Source organism: Ambystoma mexicanum, chromosome 6q (genome assembly GCF_040938575.1).
Source record: "Ambystoma mexicanum isolate Mex_15411 chromosome 6q, UKY_AmexF1_1, whole genome shotgun sequence".
Lineage (NCBI taxonomy): Eukaryota > Metazoa > Chordata > Amphibia > Caudata > Ambystomatidae > Ambystoma > Ambystoma mexicanum.
Window position 1 is genome coordinate 295,263,206 of NC_090937.1, and position 22,848 is coordinate 295,286,053.

The 22,848-nt window shown below is 45.0% G+C and overlaps 1 protein-coding gene across 1 annotated transcript in view; it reads right to left on the minus strand.

The window, feature by feature from the left end:
* The window catches only part of LOC138515988 (fructose-1,6-bisphosphatase 1-like), a 268,220-nt gene that overhangs the window by 195,378 nt on the left and 49,994 nt on the right, over positions 1–22,848 (minus strand). Inside the window, exon 2 of the mRNA XM_069630782.1 lies at positions 20,680–20,842. Coding sequence (XP_069486883.1) covers positions 20,680–20,842 — 163 coding nt within the window. The remainder of the gene's footprint in view (positions 1–20,679; positions 20,843–22,848) is intronic.

A 22,848-nucleotide genomic window follows, 5' to 3' on the forward strand; every position in this document is an offset into this window, starting at 1 on the left:
GAGGCCAAGGCTAAGTCTTGCAGTCCTGTTCTGGATTATTTGCAGATGAAGGACACTAGAGGAAGACAGATTGAGAAAGTGGCTGTTGCAGTAGTCCAGCTTAGAGACAGTGAGCTTCTGGTGGAGAGTGAGAAAGGGAAGAGTCCCTTTGAGGAGGAGCAGCTGGTAGTGGGACTTCTTGGTGATGTCCGAGATGTTAGGAGAGAAAGAGAGTGTGGCGTTGAAGATGACACCAAGGTTTTTTGCCTCGCAGGAAGGCAAAGGAAGAGGGCCCAAGGTGGTCTGCTATAGTGAGAGAGGAAACACAGTGGCAAGGGTCCCAATGAGAAGGATCTCTGTCTTACTGGCATTAAGGCAGAGATTGTTGGAGGCGCACCAATCCTGAATCGTGGATAGACAGTCAGGAATGAGCAAGAGAGGAGAGGGAGGATGAGGGGAGCCTGAAGGAAAGCTGAGTCATCCGCACAACACTGAAAGTTAGAGGATAAGGTAGAGATTAGGGAGGCCAAAGTGGCCAAGTAGAGGTTGAAAAACCAGCGTGAGAGGATAGAGCCCTGGGGAATGCCACAGGTAGAGAGAGGTCGTGGAGAGAATGGGACCACGATCGACCTGGGAGCGGAGTGGCGGTCCAAGTGGAAGTAGGTCAGTCACTCTAGGGTCTGATCTGTGATGCCCAGGTTCTCACTGAGTCGATTGATCAGGATGGCGATGTTGACCCTGTCGAAAGCAGAGGAAAGATGAAGGATGAGAATAGAAGGAATGCTGGAATCAAGGTTAGAGAGCAGCACAGGTGTTAAGGAGAGCAGTTTCCATGCCTCTGGCAGCTCTGAAGCCAGACTGATGGTCATGGAGACAACCAACAGATTCAGTGTGGAGAGTAAGCTGGGAGATGGCAAGCTTTTCCAAGAGTTTGCTCAGGAAAGGTGGAGATTGAGCGATAGTTTTCCAGCAGGTAGGATCAGCAGACTGCTTCTTGAGGAGTGGGTGCACAAGGGAGTGCTCAAAGGGAGAGGGGAACATTGCAGTGGCGAAAGAGTGATTACAGAAATCGGCCAAGGCTGGAGCGAGGGTGTCAATATGGGCTTTGATGGTTCTGGAGGAGGAGCGGAGCACCTGTTTGGACGACACTTTCATAGATCGGACTTGTCTAGAAACCTCGTCAGGTGTTGTCAGAGAGAAAGAGGAAAAAGGAGGAGGAGAGAAGAGATGGCCAAAATGGGCCGAGAGAGGAAGAGGACATAGAGGACAGGATGTCCTGAGATTTAGCAGAGAAATGAGAGGCCAGAGCTGTACAGAGGGCATGGGAGGGAACAGAAGAGGTATAGACCACAACAGGATTGACCAGTTCCTTGCAGATTTTAAAGAGTTTGGCCGTGTTGTTCGAGGCCATGGAGACACATGCTTTATTGTGTGCTCTCTTCTTGATGAGTGTTATTGCTGAAAACAGTCTAGGTATGTCTAAATGTGGCCTGGCATTCTGTACTATAATGTTATTACGTGTTTACACTGGTCTACATTGTGCAGCCAGTTGGAAGCATTAATGTTCCTGTGCACTGTTGGTGACTTGCATGTATTGGATTGTGTTACCCTACAAAACAATTGCAAACACTCTGGCTTTATAGCCAATTTATCTCAGAAAGTGTGCTGTATATTGCATTAAAACACATATTTATATCTTTTTCCTAGTGCAGTGTGCGGCATACCCCTTCAGCAGCACGTTCATGCGTATTGTGCAAGCGTGACAGTCTAGGCCGGCCCAGAGTGTGGCGCAACCCGTGATTTGTTGCCGAGTTGGGGGGCCCCCTCAGCATGGCTCGCAGGGGGGCCCCCACATTTTGTGTTACGCCACTGCCAGAGGGGCGTGATGTTGATCTGTGACCATACAGGGGCTCCCATAGGGTGTGAAGTTGCCTAATTGGAGATTACGTTGCCCGATTACAGAGAAAAGCTAAAAAGCGCGTGTTATACGGACTTTGGCAACACGAGGGCGCCTAGAGACCAGATAAGGTACTTTAAAGTTGATTCAGCAATATTTATCAGGCACAGTGGCCAGCAGTAGGCACGCTCAGCCGCCGGCAGCGTTTTTTTAGCTACCCCAGGAAAGCCACCCATGAAAGAGGGGGTGGATCAGGGATTTTGAAATTTAGCTAGCGGCCAGGGTTAGAGCAACATTTAAACCCGAAAAGAAGGCTGTGCTGTTTGGTAATGCCCTGGGTTTGGAAGGGCAGACTGTTTCAACGTTTGCCCATAATAATTCAAGAAGGATTGTTAAGTTGTAGGGATCTCAGCCTGGAGCAGGCGTTGTACATTGCAATAAATCATGGAAGTGTCCACCAGTGGTGTAAAGGCATTGGATAAGCAAAGTGGTGAAAATCCATCGTGCTCTCATGTCAATTAGAGGCCCGTAAGAGCACCTTCAAGAGCAGGAGGAATGAGTGCTAGAAGAGGTGTCATGTGTGACAGCAAGGAGTGTTACAGTTGTGGAAGTGTTGCATCCACAAGGATGTGCCCAGCGGTGAGCAGGGAATGTAGTGTGTGCAAAAATGTTGGTGGCTTTGTAACAAAATGCTGTTGGGGCAGAGAATTTCAGGTGAATTTTGCAGCGTGAGGCGAAGTAGAGAGACCATTGTGCTGATGGCTGGCTCGACATGTGCAACTTCTAGAATGAGTACATTACAGCGATGCAATGTGAAGATTACCGGTAGATATGTTGACCTGGTCGAAGACTGGTGTGCCACAGTCAGTATAATATCACAGGAGACTTACCAGATGCACTTTGGACACATTGGCTTGAGAGCCTGGATTGCTTCAGAGCAGTTTCAAGGAGAAGGAATAGCATTAACTGGGGTATCTCCATGCAGAACTGGAATTTAAGGAATGCCTTCTGTGGCCAGCCAAGGCATAACTGTGCTTGGATGGGAAAAATTGGCACAGTTGAGGATGGGTTTGGATCTGTGGAGTGAGGAGCAGGTTTTATCTTTAGCCAACAGTGTGATCTGGAGAAGATACTACCAGAACACAAAGACGTTTTGAGGATAGGCTTGGAAGCCTAAAAGATTGTATACATCGGATAAAGTTGAAGCGCAATGAGGAATCTGTCGGGCAATGTGTACGGGTTGTGCCTTCCAGCATGCGAAAGGAGCTTGCTGATCACTTAGATAGCATGGTGAAGGAACACATAATCTAACCAATTGAGTCGTTGATGTGGTTGTCTCCAGTGGTGGTGGTGGTGGTGGTGGTGGCAAGAAGGAAGAATGGAGACATTCAGACTTGTGTAGACTTGAGGAGATTAAATGCAGCCATATGGGTGGACTGCAAACCTCTACCTAAAATTGAATACCTATTGAAGGTGGCGAATGCTAGGTGTTTTTAGACTCTGGATTGGAGGGCTGCATAACACGCATCCAGACTCCAGATCATTGACTGCTTTTATGACACCAGTAGCGGTGTAGCAGTTCAAGTGGATTCATTTTGGACTGGCATCAGCATCTACTGTCTTTAAACTTGTTATACATGAACTGTTCAGAGGTTTGAATCGAGTAGTGGTGTTTCAGGACTATTTATTGATGTATGGGCAGAATGAGCGCGAACATAACCGGATCCTCTCCGAGGTGTTGAATAGGTTGCGTGAGCGGGCCATGACTTTGCAAAAAGCCATGTGTGTGTTTTTGAAAGCCTCGGTGGAATATTTTGGACATGCGATATCGGCAGCAGGTGTGAAACCGAGGAAGGGATTTGTCACAGCCATTAGACAGGCGCAGCATCTACAGGATAAGGAAAGTTGGTTATCTATATGGGTTTAAGTGAGTATTACTCAAGGTTTGTTCCTGGATACGCCATGTTTGATAGAGTTGTTCACAAGGGTGCAAGTTATGAGTGGACTGATGAGAGAAAAGTGTTTCACAATGGTTAAAAAGTTAGAATGTGTTCTGAGAAGGTACCCCATGTGTAATAACTGTGGATGAAAGTGCATTTGGGTGGGTGCCGTGTTGTGGCAAGGGAATGCAGAGGAGTGTACTGTGGCATTTGCCTCGTGCACATTGCAGAAAGCCAAATTACACTTCTCTGATTGAACGTGAAGCTTTTGATTGTGTATCAGCCATGCAGAATTTCTAGCCCTATTCATGGAGTACAGTTCTTACATTGAGAACATATGAACGTGTTGCAAGCTGGGTGTTAGGGTAAAACTACTTTAAGGTTAGCTCGACTAGCTTCTAAGTTGCATTGAGTATGTATATACTATTTTTTTATAGTTTTATTTCAATTTATTACAAACTTTTAAAAAGAAGAAGAAAGCAAAAGACCATAGAAGAAAAAACAAAGATCACAAAATCTCCATTCCAACTTAATTCATCAAGTTCAATTTGAATTTCACTAATTTTCCTTAATTATTCATTTTTGTATGGAGCGATCGATTAATCATGATAAAGATCATGAAGATTAATCACCAAGGAGCAGCAATGAGCAGCACTTTTTCGTCACATTATTTAGGTTCAATGCTCGACAGGTTGTAGGGCATTTCTCACATGACCCAAAAAATAGATCAAGGCAAACGTCAGTTTATGATTCGATCCTTCGAATAGTGCTGCCCACCAATATTCGCAGCCCTAGGACGTTCTTTTTTCAATTTCTTTTCCAAAGGTTAAAGTCCTTTTGTTCCGTAAAGCTGGACAGAAGGCCACAAAATGTTTCAAGGTCTCTGTTGCAGTTTTACACAGCCTGCAAGTTAGATCATTCAGTGGTATTTTGTTCCTTTGTCTTAGTATTTCTTTGGTTTCGAATTGATTCATCCTAAACCTTAAAAAGACGTCACAGAAAGTACTATCCGGGAACTTTGTTAAATAACTTGCAAAAATGTTATAAGCTTTGGCTTCAATCGGTACCAGTTCCATGCATTTATGGAGAGACCTCTGATGACATGTTTCAAGCCAATCCGATTGCCAAAGTTTTATCTTGACCTTGTTGGGATTACACCACAAGCTTTCTTCAGATGTGTTAAGAGTTTCAAGAACCATCTTGCAGTTCTTTATTCAAAGGTTTTGGATTGATTGATCGTCTGTTCCAGACTGCATTTTTAATATTTGAAATTGTGATACGGAATTAGGATCCATTATTTTACCATATAACGATAATGAGTTCCTTATGATTTTTGCTGTAATCGATGTTAAGCCCAGCTCATAACGGATATAGGCCTTTGGAACTCCATTTCCTAGGTGTAGAATTTTTGCCCAAAATAACGATAATGAGTTCCTTATGATTTTTGCTGTTTTCGATGCCCAAAATAGATGTTCACAGGTTTCCCACACCTTGTATGTACAACCAAAGGTGGTCTCTGCTCCATATACTAGAGCCGGTACAACTTTGAGCTTATAAAAGTCTAACACCGGTTTTAGGCTGAATTTCCTGTATTTTTTGTTAATAAACAGTCCTTGCACAGTCAGTTGTTTACATTTTGCCTTTACTGCTCTTGCCACTGGTTCGTCATTAATGTTCGCACTTATTATGGCTCCAAGGTATCTTATTTGGCTAGCTCTTTTTAGAGTATCGGATCCTATCTTCCATTAAAAGTTCTCAGTTTTTGTGCTGAACGATTGAATTTGTTCCAGGAAACAGACACGTGGGAGATTATTTTTTTTTTGTCATGGTTGCCATTACCGGATGTAGGGGGCAAGGGAGATGCAGAAGATTTGGAAATGGTAGCATTCATAAGTGATGTAAAGAACGACATTGCATGTGATAAGTAGAAAAGTATGTTGGAGCATGATGAGGTGTTCCTGCGAGTGGTACGTTACGTGTTAAATGTGTGGCTTACAGAGTGATTTTTGGACAGAGATGCAAGTGTATACGACAATTCAGGAGGCGTTGTCTGTGGAAGAGGGAGTTCTGATACAAGATCAGAGCGGTGCCTCCGGTTGGTGCATGTGCTAGGTTGTTGAAAATGGCACACAAAGGCCATGGGGGGGGTCTACTTATATGAAGAGGCGTTTATGTGAATATTATTGGTGGCCTGGAATGGACAAAGAAGTCAATTGGCTGGTGGACCGGTGCAGTGTCTGCTGCACGGCTGATAAGGGCATGCAGTGTAGAAAGGTACAGTTGCAGGTTGTGGATTGGCCCAGGGCACAGTTAGTCAAGGTGGTCATGGATTGTATTGGTCCCATACACTGGTTGAATCCAGAGGAGCACTATGCGTTGGTTGTTGTGGATTATCACTCCTGATGGTGTAAAGTGGAGTTTATGGATATGCCAACTAAGTCCAGTGTGATCAAGTATTTGCGTGAACTGTTTGGAAGAGAAGGAATGCCTGACACGTTAGTGACGGACAACATTTCAGTTTACATCAAGGGAAGTGCAGATGTTTTCGGAGTGAGATGGGAATCAAGAGTTGGAGACCAGCTATTTACCACCCCCAGGCAAATGCTTTGGTGGAAAGGGTTGTTAAATGGTGTAGTCAGTGGGTAATTGCTAACCATGTGTCAGTGCAGAGAGCATTTAGTGACATTGTGGGCAAATTGGACCACGCCCTATGTGGTAACTGGGGTCTCTCCTGTCAATGGGTAAGAAGAAGGAAGGCTGGGTCAAAGTTGGTGACAGCCTGGATTGACCAGTTGTTGGAGACACAGCGGAAGAACAAAGCTTGTTTTGACAGATGGAAATGTGTCAAAGAGAGTGACATCCAAGTGGGAGAGGTGGCATGGGTTAAAAAAACCTTTCAAGGTGACCAAGGGAGATTCTCAGCATTTCAAACCTGATGTTGTTACAGAAACAAGTAGCAGTGCTGCTAAACCAGGCAAGAACGGGTGGTGAAAAAAATAAAGAATTATCAAGTTGAATAGGAGAGTGGGCATGGATGGAAAAGGGCATAGCAGCAAGGAAGCTACAATTGAGGACAAGAATGTGGTGAGCTCCCAAGGGTACGCGTGTCAATATTTGACCAAATCCGTGCCTGGTCTGGTTGTAGGTGAATGGCGTGATGATGATGGTGCAGGGGTGAGTGAGAGACAATGCAAATTGACTATGTTAGAAGATGCGTGTGAAAATACACAAGGTACAAGAGATCATTTTAGGGGCAATGTTGGTTATCCAAGCAAGTTCAAAGATGTCTGTTAGGATTAGTCTTTTTGTCAAATTCATGTACTAGTATTTATTGCTTTTCTGTTCTGTTGAAAGGGAGATGTGTTGTCATCCACTGGTCCATGGCGCGAGGCAACGTTGGGCGCAGGGAACAATTAATAAAAACAGACCAGGGTCTGTCTTAATGAATTGTACATTCCTCTGCAAAGTTAGAAGCACTCAATTATTGTGGGCTTCACATTTTAACTGTTCCGTGCAGATGAGTTCTTTTTTGGGAGCTAGACAGCCTACTTATTGATTTTTTTTACATTTATTTTTTCCACAGTTGTGGTTCCCTGATGAAGACGAAGACGTGATAAATCAGATACATATGTCGAAACCAGTTGGGTGTTGATGTCAATCACTGTTCTGGCCAGAAGTTGGAAATATTAGAAGTGGAATCCACCTCCTGTTTAGGCCAGCAAACGCTTGTCAAGTTCTGTGCTCTAATGTTGTTTTGAAGTGCCCTCGCCGGTATATAAATGATGTATGGATGTGGAATGTGTCAATGGATTGATGGATGTACGGTTGATTTCTTTTGGACCATTTATATGCAGTATGGTAGGTCCATCGATTGTTGCTGTCTGTTTTTTCATGATAAAATGGGGTTCTATTTAGATGATTGAAACAGTAATTCTGAATAAATAAGATGTTTTCCCTGCATTCGGGGTGGTAGGGGCACCTGCCTTCTGCTAGTTATTTACTTCCTTTATAGCTCTCTTCCTCTTTTTTTGAATGCTCTGAAACTGGCATAATTGAACAAAAGTCTGTTTGGGCAACTGAGACCCTTGCCAACACTTCATGCTGCACTGAACTTCAAACGCATACGACCCTTTCTTGTCTCCTTGTGAAATGACCAACTGCCAACCGGTCCTATTCATTTTGAGAGGTGGTTACATCATCCATTCTTCTGTTCCGCACCTGTATGATGATGAAAGATCAAAAAGGTTGGGAAATACGCTGACCTGTTTATAGAACATAACTGTTTATACATTAATCACTGTCTATATGTCGCATTTCTCGGGTGAGATAATGCTCGCCTCTGTGTCTTTAATAGAACCAAGAAGTCCTGTGCAGTAAGCCTGGGTAATATTCATTCTATGTCAAGACTGGAGGCGAGCATTATGCTTGTTCAAAACACTGCACCACTGTACCACTGTACTTTCCACTGTTGAAATCGGCTTGAAATGGAACGTTCTAAAAGGTAGAATCGTTCGACCAATCTGCAGACTTCAAGATATCTTGGAGACGAACACCTGACGTGACGTTTTTGGAGGCCATTGCCTCCCCACTGAATGAGCTCTGAATGCCGAAACATGAATGCCTGCCAGGGTCATGATCTCTCGTATCATCTAGCCATTGTCCCAGCTGCCACTGCCTTAAATGGTTTCCTACCACTCTGATCAGTTGAGTTACACACAGTGGCCTAGCCTCTTCCGTTCGTACTCTTTAATACAGTTGGCCATGCATAGTTTCATCTGCGCCGGAACATAAGGGTACAATACAATGGTCAAGACCCCCTTTAGTCCTTTTCACGATGCTACACGCAACGCCCTCTGCTAATACATGTTCCTGTCCCCCTTTAGTGCCTAGATGTTGGACACTATCCTGCAAGATAATAGGCAAAGCAGCATCACTAGTTTCCCGGACAGCTTCTGAATAGACAGTTCATTGTTGTTAGGTGGCCACCCAACAAACTGATTCACCACCATGTTGACATCCTATAGGTATGCATACTTCGGCAGCAGTGGCTTGCCGAACGTCACCCCTCGAAGTAGCCGGACCACTGACAGGCGGTCCCCACTCGCACCCCATCCCCATGGCCATGTTCTACGATATGGCCCATGGTCGTAAATGCTTTACCTCCCATACTGCTAAAAGGTTCAGTACCTGTACTACAGGGGCCTAAACGGGATGAAGACCTTGCTGCTCAAACCATTTCTCCCACCGGTTCCACGCAGCGTTATAGCTCCTGAGCGTAGAAGGGGACCATGACTCAAATCAACTGGTCAGCCTGCCCTGAAATTCCTGGGAAGCTACACTGCGCGCCCGATACCCTGCAAATTAGTAGTTGCCGGTACTCCACAGAAAATCCAAGGAGAGTTCCATCAGAACTGGAAATCATTCTTGTGAGTTCCAGGTGGGTACTATAACCACTGCTTCTGCTTGCTCTGTGTATTTTCGCTAAAATTATGATCAGGATTAGGAATGTCGGGAAAGCTTAATTCACTGCTCTGCTCCCACTCTGCATAAAGGCCTCCATACCTAGCTCCTCAGGGGCCCAATCTCCAGCTGAAAAATGTGGGAGTCTGCGTTCAACCTGGAGGTGATCAGATCACTGTCTAGAAGCCCCCCCATGTCCTCACTATGCTCACAACGGCCTCCGTGCTGAGCATCCAATTGCTGGAGTCACGCAGATATCAGGAGTTTCAGTCAGCCACTATGTTCCGTGCCCCTGGGAGATATTCCACCGTGATGGATATCCTCCTCAGACAGTAGTGACAGAGGACTTTTGCCAATTCTACAAGCATTCTGGACATCGTACCCCATAGGCGATTGTTATGCTCACCTGGTATCCACGGGGACGCCACCCAGCTCTGATTGGATGATTTGCACTCTCGAACCCTCTCTAGGTCCCTTGGTAAGGCCTCTGGTTAAAGATGGGTCTGCAATATAGGAGAGCTGGATTCAATACCAGATTGTCTTTAGGTTTTCCCACCTTGGCCTCAACTCCTTCCTCCCCCTTGGGCCTTCTCCTCACCTTAATATTGTAAAAGGTGGATTCTCCGCCCTGCTCCTCGTGACAGGGGCGCGTAGATGTGGGGGGCGAGCAGCGACCAAGTTACTTCACTGGTGCAAGCCCCCCTGTGGGAATCCAGGCCTGCTGCGACTCTGTAGATTTGCTGCTTTACAGTCTTTATATGCAGTTCTTATGTTCCTCGTAGTTTGAATAATAAAGTCTTGTTTCTTTCCTTTTAGGTATGGAAAGGTATTTTGGTGTTGTCACGCAGTTTGAAGATGAGCATGGGCCGGTAGGCGAAAGCGCAGTGGGCACAATGCTGTCCGGTGAGTAATGCACGATGCGCGGTTTCGCCTTTTATATTGCCAACCTGTGTCTTTTCTCTCCTTGCAGGTTGCGATGTTCCTCCTCGAGCAACCTAATGCTCTAGCAATGATACTGACCAGGAGAGGACTACCCAGGTAAGAATTGTGTGGCTTTCTTCATTCGGGAGGAAACGGGAGTAAACTCTTACTAATGCTGTCTTTCTTTCTCCTCTTTCCAGGTTATGGTATTCCAAGATGCATGCAGTGCCGGATGATGAAGTTCGTACCTTCAGGTGAGTTTAAGTGAAGTCAGCGATGGCATCAAAGAAATGGACACAGTGAGCGTTACGCTGCCCACAGCAGAAGCAAAGCATGTTCTGCTGTTTGGGTGCTGTTTAAATAGTCTCAGGTAAAGTAGTCCAGGTAAAATAGTCCCAGGCCTGCCACACCCAAAAGACGAGACCACATAGCTAAGTTCCTTGTAACTTAGCTATGTGTGTGCCTCCATGTTGGCTGAACCCCCCCCTCCCCAAGTAAATAGTCCCATTCTAATGTTGGTCTTCATAATGGTTATGAGCCTGGCGCCAAACGAGGAGGTTTTAAGGCCTTTGACCTAGCCCTAACTGGAAGGCAGAATTGCCAGTGAGGGCCAGGGGCAAGAGTCATGACAGCGATTGATATATCTCACTGCTGATACAATGTCCATCTTGAGGAGGGGGAAAGAGTTCACCATGTCTCTCGCAAATGTCTTGATTGCGAACCACCTTGCTAACAGTTCTAAACAATTGATGTGCAGGTCTAGCTTCACTAGAGACCATTTGCCGCCTGTTTCCGCATCTGGCTCTCCAACCGGATCTGCTTGCATCTGATTCTATTAACTCCGAGATGCCTCTGAAAATGGCATGGATGTTACACACTTCAAGGCTCTGCAGCCACCATTCTACTTCAGTCCTCCCTGCTTGATCTAGGAGCACTAGCTGACAATATTTCAGACCCCCACGGAAGGTGCCTGATCTTTATTCAGCCTCTGTAGAGCTCCGTAATGTAGTGGACCAGGGAAAACGGCTTGAATGGAAGACAATAGCAGACCTACTAGTCTTGCCAATTGTCATCATCCTGAGAATCACTTGCATCACCTTTATTAGAGCCCTCGTCTTCTACCCTGAAAGCTCCAGAGTTGCTTTCCTGGTATTCATCACAAAACCTAAAACTTCCATCCTCCTTTTGGGCATAGGTTCCGACTTCACCTGATATGATGAGGAACCAGAGTGAAGTGAGAAGATCTTCACCCAATGTACCTGCTCTTGCAGCGCTGTTCTGCTCACCGCTAGGATGAGAATGTCGTCTATATCACTATCCTTATACCCCTTTCTTGTATGGCTGCTGTCAGAGTCTGTGGTACCTCCCTGTTCCCTTCCTCACCCGAGTCCTCAAAAGAGTATACTGTGTCTTCAGACACCTTCTTTCGTTCTTCTTGGTTTCCTTTAGTTTCTTTTCCTTTTTATCGTGCAAATAAGGGCGAGCCCCCTCACAGGCCACCATGACCTTAAGGAAACGGGATCAAGATGAACCCCAAGGAGCAAGCTCCCAAAAATGTCCAGGGAAAAAGATTGATGCGGCAGAAAAAACCCTGTGTAAGAGGAGCGTTCCGGCTTGCCACAAGAGAGGATGTCTTGAGGTTATAACATCCTTTTAGCTGAAGTAGTAAGTCTCTCATCCACCAAAACAGCCAGCGGACGTAGTCCAATCAAAAGGTAAGATTTCCTGTGCTCCACGATAAGGGTACCACCTTCCCGATAGCAAACGGAAGATTGTAAAAATAGTTCAGGTTGCCCCTGTTAGAGCGGTTGTTGATGGTGTATGCAAGTAACAGGAGGGTTTAACGCTGGAAAGGACAGTCTGCAGCCACGGTGTAAGTATGGTAGGAAGCACTTGAGAGTGAATACAAAGAGTTCCACAACAAAAGACAGAAGATACGAGGGTAGAAACGGAATAACCAGAAAGTCGGAACTGAGAGAGTGTGATCCACAATTGAGGCAGAAGGAAAGCCGAAAAAGTAGAAAACAAATAAAAAGACTTAACAAGGTAAGAGCGCACCGAATAATAATGAACCAAGCTGGACACGGTGCGGGAAGAGACCCGAAAGGGTAGAGAGCAAAGAGACAAACGAAATGAGGAGTTACCTGAAGCCCAGGAGAAGGGAAAACTGAAGCAGCAGAGTACCACTAGTACGGCAAACAGTACAAAAGATTCAGACTGAGAAAAAGCAAGAAGTTTAACAGCCGGAACCAAGAAAGAAAGAAAGAGAATAATGGAGTATAACGAAAAAAAGAGTAAGGCCATGAATAACCGGAACAGAGCGCTAGTACTCAGCAGTAGTACAAGCAGCGCGGGTCCAAGACGGATACAACGCAAAGCCTTCTTAGAGGAAGACTAGATTGCCGAATTCGGTTGGAGGGAACAATGCCTCCCAGTCTCCACCAATGCCAGCGTTTCCAGGGACGCAGTATGACAACTGCGGCCACCAGCTTCATGAGATTGGTAAAAGCACAGGGCGCAGAGGAGAGTCTGAAGGGTAGACTCTTGAATTGCATGTTTGTTCTCCCCACGCAAAGCTTAGGTGTGGGCTCTGCTGGATCGCTAGTGGCACTGTAGGTATGTGTCTTTTAGATCTATCCATGCTAACCCAGTCTCCTTTCCTGAGGATGTCTCAGAGAAGGTGACTACCCTCCTCGAGTGTCTGTACACTATCCACCCATTAAGATCAAGTTTAAAACTCCCACACCCTGTCCTTCCTGTGCACCAGCAGCATATTGCTGATTAAGCGTGGTGGTAGAATCTCGCTGCATTCCATCGCTCCTTTCCCTCTTAACTGCTGTAACTCTTCCTCCAATAAGCCTGCTTTTATCTGGGCAAATTTTGAATGTGAGGGAATTGCTCTTTGAATGGGTGTACCCACAAAAAGTAGACAGAACCCTCTCACTGATTGCAATACTCTCACCATTGTACCACCCCTATCCTACTGGGGAAGGGTGGGGTAATGTATGCTTTGTGCTCTCACCTGACTGGGTTCCTTGGTGTCGGAAGTATCCCGTTCCTCTGCAGCCTCTTGTGCTTCTACCGCGGGCCGGAAATAATTAATCTTTCTGTCCCGAATCCCAATACTGTGCTTTAGCACCTCAAGGCCTCCTGTGTGAGATATAGCGAAGGGCCGAATGGCTTCTATGTCAGCCGGTACCTGAAAAAAAAAAAAATCTATAGGGGAATATCTTCTTTATTGATGAAAGTCCTTGTCCAGTGCTGTATGCATTTCCACACATTTGCTCATCTCTTTAGCAAAGGCCTAGCCTAGCCTAGACTGACTGACTGACTGGCTTCCCCCGCCTCGTATGATGCTAGTTCACCCAGCTTATTGTCTATTTTAAGCAATAAACTTCTCTCGGATGAGAGGGCACAGTTGGTGTTACATAACAGGCATACTGCTGTTTGTGTGCAGCTACCTAGGGTATCTGCGTCCACCAGTTAAACCTGTCTCTCGCTCTTTCCCCTAGGTGCATGATTTTAGCGATCGGCCCTGCCAAATCTAGGACTTTCTGCTGGCAATCTTTCCATGCCCTATCCATCCCTTTGCACAAATCTTTGGACATGTTAGTAAAAAAGCGTAACCTTCTAGGGTCTAGTTCGGGTGTGTCTGCCACCTTGCCTGGAAGTTCTAGACGTGGCCTTTCTGATCTCATCAGTCTCTAGTTTCCCCTGCTAGAGGTTTACGTAATCTTTGTGTCATGTACATTGTCATTCTAGGAGATGGCTGCTAGTCCGTAGACCTGGGGTGTCTAATGCCGTCTGGATCAAATATCTTGGACAGCTCCTCCTTAGCGTCTTCTACAAGCTTTTTTTGTTTCTCCTTTCTGCCTTTTGCGATCTTCATGAAACACTGTGCTTTGACAGATTACCGTCACAGGGTCTGTCTGTCTCACCCATATTATGCGCCCCTAGGGAAGGGAGTAGGAAGCTTGGCACTGCCGACCTTTGTAGCAAAGCCCCCTGCATGCCTACCAAAAGTGTCGTCCACCTCTGGGGTCTGTTTCTGAACCCTTATATCATGACCCAGGGGAGTAGAAGAGCTTTCCCTCTTCCAGGTCCATTTACTCCCCTGTACTTCCACCACTTTGGGAGTGTGTTCAGCGGATGTGCCATCTCCTGCTCTGTAATCTTTACCCTTTCTGGCCTCTCCTCTAAGGGTCTCCAGTATCTCCAGGCTCTTTTTGCAGGGGTCACACCCATTGAGCCACTGCTCCAATAAGAGTCCCCTCACACTCCCTTAAAACTGAGTGTTAGGTCTCGGTCTTCTTCTGCCACCATGTCCTCCAGACTACCCTCACTCCAGCTTTCAGCCTCCATCAGGGCAGAGGCGATGTGGCTTGTGCAGGGAACGAGTGCCTGAACTTGCAGGCTGATGTGCACATCCACTTTCTTAGTTTGTGCATCTTTACCTGCGGCTCCGACAACGTATACAGTCTAGAGGGAGGTATACTCCGCTCCGAGCTCTGTGGGACGATATATCTCTGTTCGTAATCCTATGCCGGTCCTCTCAATTGAAGCTCCGGCTTGTCATCACAGTTCCCCCTTCAAATGGCGCTCCTGCCCGATGTTACGTAAGATGTAGTCTTTGTATGCGTCCTCACAGCATAATGCATGCCGTAGTGCTGAGCGTCTCTTTGGCATAGCCCAGGGTCGCTCACAGCACCGGCAGCCTCCACTGGAGAATGTGCGCAGGTTTCCTGAAAGTGAGCTAATCTGCTCACTGATCCTCCCTGCTTTCTCGTAATCACATCGCCACACCACACTGTTAACCAAGTGGGCAGCTTGAGCTTACGCTCGGCTACCTCACTGTGCTTTCGTGTTTCTTTTGCACACCAATTGCCAGTCATATAATACAAACACTATACCGCCATTAAATACTTTAACTATTCCTCATAATGCTTTTAAACCTTCAATAATTGCTGCAACAATACAGTACTCATCTGAAGAGCAGAAAAAGAAGAGCCAAGGACCCATACTGGAAGTGACATACAGGGTCCAGAAGGAAAGAAAAGGATCTGGAAAACTACTCAACAGAAGGGACCGATAGGGATTTGTAGTCTTGGATTACGTTTAATGTTACACATTCTTTTAAAAAAAAAAATGTATTTGGATCAAAAAAGATACATTTTTTGAAACTGCTGAAGAGTAGAAATAAAAGATGTTGAAGCATAATGCTCACCTCTGGTCTTGACATAGAATCTTATTTTGGCTGGCAGTTTCTACTATTTCCATTCAGAATTACTTCTTGCAATCAGATGGCTGCTGATAAAAAAATACTCGCCAACAGCAAATGTGTTATTTGTGGCAAATTGGATTTACTATCACGCAGCATTGCACCAAATAGATGCTTAAGGGCAGGGTCAAATTAAATTATTATTTTTAATTATAAAGACAAAATGGTGATTAACAGCTCATCAAAATAGAATAGCTAGGGTTTATCTAAGTAGCAAACAAGTGTTTTAGGATTGCGTGAAAGATTGATTCTAACTTATGAACTCAAAGCACATCAGAGCGGAGGTCTTTATTTATTATTGGTCACATAAAGAATCAAGAGTGTGGTCCACGTACCCTTTTACCAATAGCTATATAGTGCAGCAGTCTTTCAACAGAAGAACCAAAAAATACTGGATGGGAAGAAAAAAAAACAGGTTGCCTTCAATGAGCCAAGACAGGAGTTGGATCAACCCTCATGAACCATGAAAGTCCCACATACATGTCGAAATGTCCAATGACATTCAAGTTATGCCCAACCAGTCATGTTTTCTTCTTTGCATTCTGAGACTTGAAGTAATACTTTTCCAATTATAAATCTAGGGCAAGTCTTAGAATCGCCCGAATGACACAAGACATTTTTAATCCATGTTCTTAGAGCTACCTCAATGTATACCAGAGATTCAAGCTAAGATGGCTCCAATATAGCTTTCTACATACATTTCTGGGAGCCATTAACACCACTGTCAAAAATACTCAACCAACCTTGACTGAGTCCATACTAAACACAGACCCCAAAACCATAAAAATCCCTGAAGACTGCACCACAGAGAATAGAGTTTCTTCGATATTGGTTCAAAGATCTTGTTAGAATGGATTTCTGAGCTCTGCTCTGGTGAACAGATGTCAGGAGGCCACCCTAGTTTAGTGAAACAGGGAACACTTCTGCAAAGTTAGCCAGGACAATTCAATGTAGCTTGGAGAGCAGTCAAGGCTAAGTCTCAGGAGTTGTGGGGGCGATATGAGGTCCTGGATGAGCACACACAGTAGGACGTCAAGAATTACTTTTCGACATTAGTACATCAGAAATATACCATTTATTAGGCCCAGAACAAACACAGGCGAATACTGAAGACAGCATTGCTACTTCTTAAACACACACTATGTAAAATATATATACAGTCACTTTTGGTCAATGCAGTAAAGTGCAGATTCCCACCAAACCCTGTGAAGAGGAAAGGCACACAAACTTTATCACAATGGCCAATTCCAGAAATGGATATCCCCAACTTAAGATTGGAGCCTTGTGCTCACTGTCATATTCGTACATAAAAACGCTTTTTGCTGTATAAAGTTCACAAGGGACAAACCTCAATGGGAAGGAAACGTTAAGAGGACGACACTGGAATGTGGAGTGTGAGGAGTTACAAGACTCAGAGGCGGGTCTGCTACAGAAAACAAAGCTGTGCCCAACTTTCGGACAACTATTGGGAGCAGGAGCCACCAAGTCAAGGCAAGGACCACAATGGATCCTTTGCGTAAAAACAATATGTATGAACTGGGGTCTACAGGTAAGTGGTATGATTACTCACCGCCTTAGCTCACTCCGGGTTCAAACAAGTTTGAAGGTCGCCAGGACTACGAAATCCCCTCCTTGGTTACGCTTCAAAGTGAACAGGCGCTGAGGATGCAGGTCCGATTTACATCAGGAGCTGGATCTCTTGTCATGAATGCAGGACAAAGAAAACATCAATGCAGCTGGTCTCAGGACACTTGAAGGAAGGTGAGAAAGTCGCCAGCAGTCACCACCACTGTCACACAGTGACGCAGGAACACCCACGTGTCGTGGTCTAAAGCATGCGTCTCTCGCAGACCAAAGCAGTAGGGAACGTCAAGATTTGTCAAGAAGGTGCTTTGCAGTGCAAACTAGGGTTCTCCTAAAGCTCGAGCCGAAACTGGATGAAGCAACGCTCCAGCATGGATGCCAAGGCACAAGCGGGTCTGTCCATTGGAGGGCCCAGGGTAACTTCAGAGAAGGGTTGTTTGTGCCAAGGAGGCGTTTAGTGCGATTGGTCCCACCACTCAAAAGGGTTGAAGCACCTTTGCAGGTCTTCGGAGATCAAGCGCAAAGCAAGGCTCTACCAGGACAAGTGTGGGCTCAGGGTGCCAAACCTTCTCTGCGCAGTTCCGGACAGTCCTTGGATCTGCTTTGCTTATCTGTATACTTGGCTCCGTGTATAGGTCGATTCGGTCCCAAGGGTGATCTGCGGGTCTGCACTCCGAGCCTCTCCTAATATCCTACGTTCCAGTGAGTGCTCACACCGAGCTGGCCAATGAGGAGATCTGCGAATGAGGAGATCTGCAACACTCATGCACGCCAGCAGTGGTCCAATCAGGGAACACTGTGGCTCTTATGCTCTTGTGCACACCAGACATCGTGGCACCAGTACTGTGGATTGGGACCAGACAGCCCCAACCCACTTCCTGGGTACTGCAAGGGAGGCATGGTATCGCAAGTAGACACTGACAAGAGTTGCAAGTTTCAAAACCTTTATTGTTAAATTCAAAGGGGTTGGAAAGCTCCCGTCTGGCCATACAACTAACATGGGAGTATTTGCGACCATCAAATAATAAAGAAACCATCCTAGTCAGTCTTAGTCAAACAATAAAGGCCTATACAAACAAAAACCTAATGCCTGCCTTCACTCCAATACAAACTAATGTGACATAGGGATATGCATCTAGAAAGGAAGAAAAATAAATAAGGAAAGTCAGTGGTGAAGCGAAATGCCAGAATGGCAATATTAATCAGTATTAATTCTCGTCCCCACGTTGTATAGCACAGGGTTAGATGGAAGACTTGATGGATGAACACACTTTGGCTTGTGAACACAGTTAGGCGACTTGCTCTGCCCTCCAGTGCCTTCTTGGCTGTTCAAGTCTGAGTCACAAGTTCGCAGGTTTAACTTCTCGGGTTCCTATCACCCAAGTCTAGGTCACGCTTCAAGCTTCTACATAGTTACAACAAAATGTTTCCAAGTATAGTATTTGGTCGCAGTTCACTATAGGTTTCCCTGGGCTCAAAACTTTTCTCCTTGGCGGTGTTCCCTTCCCCAAGCTTTCTTCACATTCCACACATGGGCTTCCCTCTGTCGGGTTTGAGCCACCTTTTGCGTTTTGATTTCGCCGTCTAAGACTTTTGAACCTGGGAGGATTTTTGCTCCACATGAACACTTTAACCCTCCTTTCTTTCTTTACTTCCATTTTACATTCTTTATGTCAGTTCCAATGCCTCTTGGAAAATATACTTGCTACGTATGACTTGCTTTCTTATCAATTGCTCCTATATCAAGTCTTTCAAACCTTTCTTTTATGCAGTTTTGTGGTTACTTTCTTTCTCTCGCTTCCCGCTGCCTCTGAAGCTTTAAAAAACATTTCACAGAGACTTTAGATTGGGCAATCTCAGTTTGGTGGACCACTCTGCTACTTTGTATATCGTATTGACAGTTCTTAACAATCGATTCACTTTCTTTTATCTGCGCTCGCATAACCTTCATGCCTCCGATACTGTTTCAAGCATTTCAATTAAACACAGACCAGGCTTCCTTTGCTTCCTTCAACACAACGGTCATGTTAAAATGATTTCCATCTTTAGTGCCTTTAATGTAGGAGTCAAGGTTGTTACCACCGACGCTTGCCCGCCTCCCCAACTCTGCCGTTCACCCAGGACGGTGGCTGGTAACCTTGTAGCACTCGGAAGACTCTTTCTCCCTTCCAGATGGGTTGTCGTACGCATTCTTCATGGCCTTTTGGAAATAATCTCTCAGATTGGGGTCTCTAGCTTCCTGCCCCTTCGGTTCAACCCCTCGGTTTGTTGCTCTCGTTCGCCATACCCCTGGAAGAAGTGCTCCTTCTCGTGCACTGCCGTTCTCCAAGTGTGTCTCAGTGTTCCCCTTTTTAACCATGTGGGTAGAGTCAAGTACCTGATCTCGTTAGAGGGACATGTCCAGTGTATTGAATGGGGGGTAATCCTTTCAGCCTTAGACCTCTCTTCCTCGGCTCAGTGTTTGTGTAGGATAAGGGGGGGGGGGATTTGGGAAGTTGTAATATCCTATAAGCTAGGATGGGGGTACTGGGAAGGGCGGGAATACCGCGTCTCACCCTCAGGTGTCTCTCCACACTCCTTGAGGACCCCTCACCCAGGTGATCCTCCCGCACTTGTCTACCCCCAGGGTCAGGATCCAAAGGCGATGGATGTGCCCTGGCCACCCGGGTAAGGGATCTCGGGGTCTGGGCAGTAAAGACCTCTCTAGATTTTCACAGTTCCCACACACGTGACATGAATTAGCCCACAAAAAGCACCGGCTTTTGCAGGAGAATACATGCCCAAATAAGGACTAGCCGGTTCACAAAGAGCAACGGGATGGCCAACAGAAAAAATTGCTAAAGGAGAAGACAAAAGACCTTGTGGCACTTCCTTGACGGACACTAGCCACAGTCATGTGGTAAGCATGGTATGGCTCAGTAAAAGGTAATAAAAATACATGAAAAAGCTTCTGCTACCACCAGTCTACTCCTAGGCACATTGTCCAGTCACCAAAAAATCCTTAAGGGATTTAAATCCTTAAGGGATTTCTAGGGCCCGAAAACGCAAGCACCCCAGTGCGCGGCATTTTAATGTACTTTGCGCACAGAAATACAGTTGCCAAAAGTGGCAACAAAGTCATAAAACCAAGAGAAACAATGTTTCCCAGTACTGAATGTCAAAAGGACAAGTCAGTTCCTCCAGAAGGAGGAGTTAAAGCCCAGTGGAATACAGCTGAAGGCTGTGCTTCACTGGCAAAAGTCAGGACAGGAACAAAAGCAAGAAGTTGGGGGGTCCACAAATATAGAGGTAAAACAGCAGTAAGTGAAATTTTACCTAACAGATCTTCACCAATGTGTTGGCTACGACAATGGGGCATTTATGTTCCAAACTATCAGGATGGGTTTATAAAAAAAGACTGCCTAACCTTTTGTAATGCAGATGACAATACAAGTACTACGATCAAAATGTAGCACAGATCAATATATGTACAAACAGATGTGGCAAACTCTTTTTAACCCTCACCCCAATACCAATACCTCCCCATTCCCGGTTGCAATACAAAAATTAAGGACAAGACCAAACTATGGGTATTCAGAAAACAAGCGGAAAATTATACAAAACAACCAGAAAGTACTAACTCGCTTCTCAGGTTCCACTATGATGGCGTGTGTGTCCTCCTCCGAAACCAGGACACAGGTGCTGTACGATGCTTTCAGCGTGTTAATGACCATGTCATTGGAAAGAACATCCAGCTTTTTCACCTGATCTCCCGTCACATTTGTGGATCCAGCAATCCCGTACCTGAAATCAATACATACACAAAATGGCAAAGACTGACTTAGTCACCGAGACAAGGACCCTACTCAGAAATTCAGAGCACAAGTGTAGCTACGAAAAACTCCACTTCTAATAACATGGTATATCTCTACTTTGCCATTCATTGGGCTATAAAACGCAGCAATGTTACACAATCAGGTTTCTGCTTTACATTCAACCATTTTTCCTGCTTCCAGTTTTTAGATCTGCACTTTGTTTTATTATCAGTACATCAATTTCTCAAGCACTTTTGTTCAACTGGAGAGAAAAGCAAGGAGGTGGCAAACAAATTCTGAAATAAATGCTTCCAACTCAGTATGTACTACGTTTTGGGATAAGGTTCCAAGCATATTCATCGCTCCCGAGCAGTCTATATCATTGCCGAATTATGCCTTGCAAGTTTCACTCCTAAACTCTGTCTAAAGCTGGGCGGGTTGGTCAGGCACAGGAAGCCAAGGATAGTGTAGGTCAAAGATTAGAATTCCAACTAAGTACACACGTTTTCCTTACTCCTGCATCTGACTCCTATACTTCCCAACTCCTTGTATTCCATGAACAAGATATATGCTGCAGATAGCAAGTTGAAAAAGAGCAGAACTGGGGCACAGATTTAACTGGCATAAGAACTTGCATCTACAGATTAGTATTTACAGAAATCATGCAAGAGCAGTTCTATGTGAAAATGTCGCCAGGAACGTTTAGTCATGGGAAAGTGTAGTTAGCAAAAAGTTGTTTTAAAAAAAGGAGTCATTCAATACAAGCAATGCAAAGTGTGAAAATGGTCCCAGTAATAAAGGTCGCCAAATAAGCCATTTTTAAATACACAAAAGTACAAGGCTGTGTGAGGGGTCAGAAATGAGAGAGACAGACACAAAGTTGTAAAATTTTCAACATTAGACATTTTATTCAAATGAAAGGGTTTGAATAAAAGCCTTCCTATCCCCATCAAAATGAGAGTTTCCCTGCCTATGAAATCAAAACTAGGGAACAGCCAGTGTCTCGTTGTCTGACTTAAGCAAACTGTCCTTGTGTCCAAAACATATCTGACCTCACACTAAAAATGAACAACCAAATGTAAAGGTAAACGGCTCTGTGTTAAACTCAGAAAAATAAGTGCAAACACGAATTATATAAATCCAAAAGAACAATCCTTGTATCCAGGGGAGGACTCCCTTCCCCTGAACTGTTTCAGGTAGAATATTGTATAGATTCAGTTCACACAATAGTTCTTGACGAGTGGTAGAATAGTCTCTTTCACATACTTCCTTGAATATGAAAGGGTCTCTTCCAAACAAATGATGCTTTAAGGATGGTTAAGTACCTCTTGGCAACTTAAGTAATAATGTTTCAGCACTTCCTTAGGGATGATGAAAACATTATCCTTCCCAAAAAATGGCTCCCCATAGAGTAGTGGAAATCTTGTCCAAGACTTTCTTGAGAAAGACAAAGAATATCTTTTCTAAAGCAATGCATGACATCTGTAAGGATGGAGAAAGAGAATCTCATATCCGCTCAGCAACTTATTGATGATGATTTCCTGGTATGCTCCCCTGCCAGGAACTCATTTTACAACGTATTTTCTTCTTTCACATACTTTGGCTGGATTACATGGTGCACTGCCCAGTTAGTTGCTCCCCGCCCCCACCATCTAGGCTTGGTAGACCCCTGGTGCACTCTCCTGCCAGGTATCTGTCCCCCAAAGATTCACTGCCTGATGCAACAACTTCATCAGGTCTTCTTACAACCTTTGAATTCTCTTTCGAGTATAACACAGTTTGTACTCCTTCACTGTTTTATACTCAATTGGCTTCAGTTATTACTTGTTTCAACTTCCCCACATTTGCATTCCTTACATGGAGGCTTGTTCAAGCTTTGCTCGTTAATTTCATTAGTAATGTTCATTGGCCTATGGCAATGCTTGTTCCAATCTTCCCCATATTTACCTTTCACATATGAAGAATTGTACAGATCGTGCCTTCAATTAATTCATT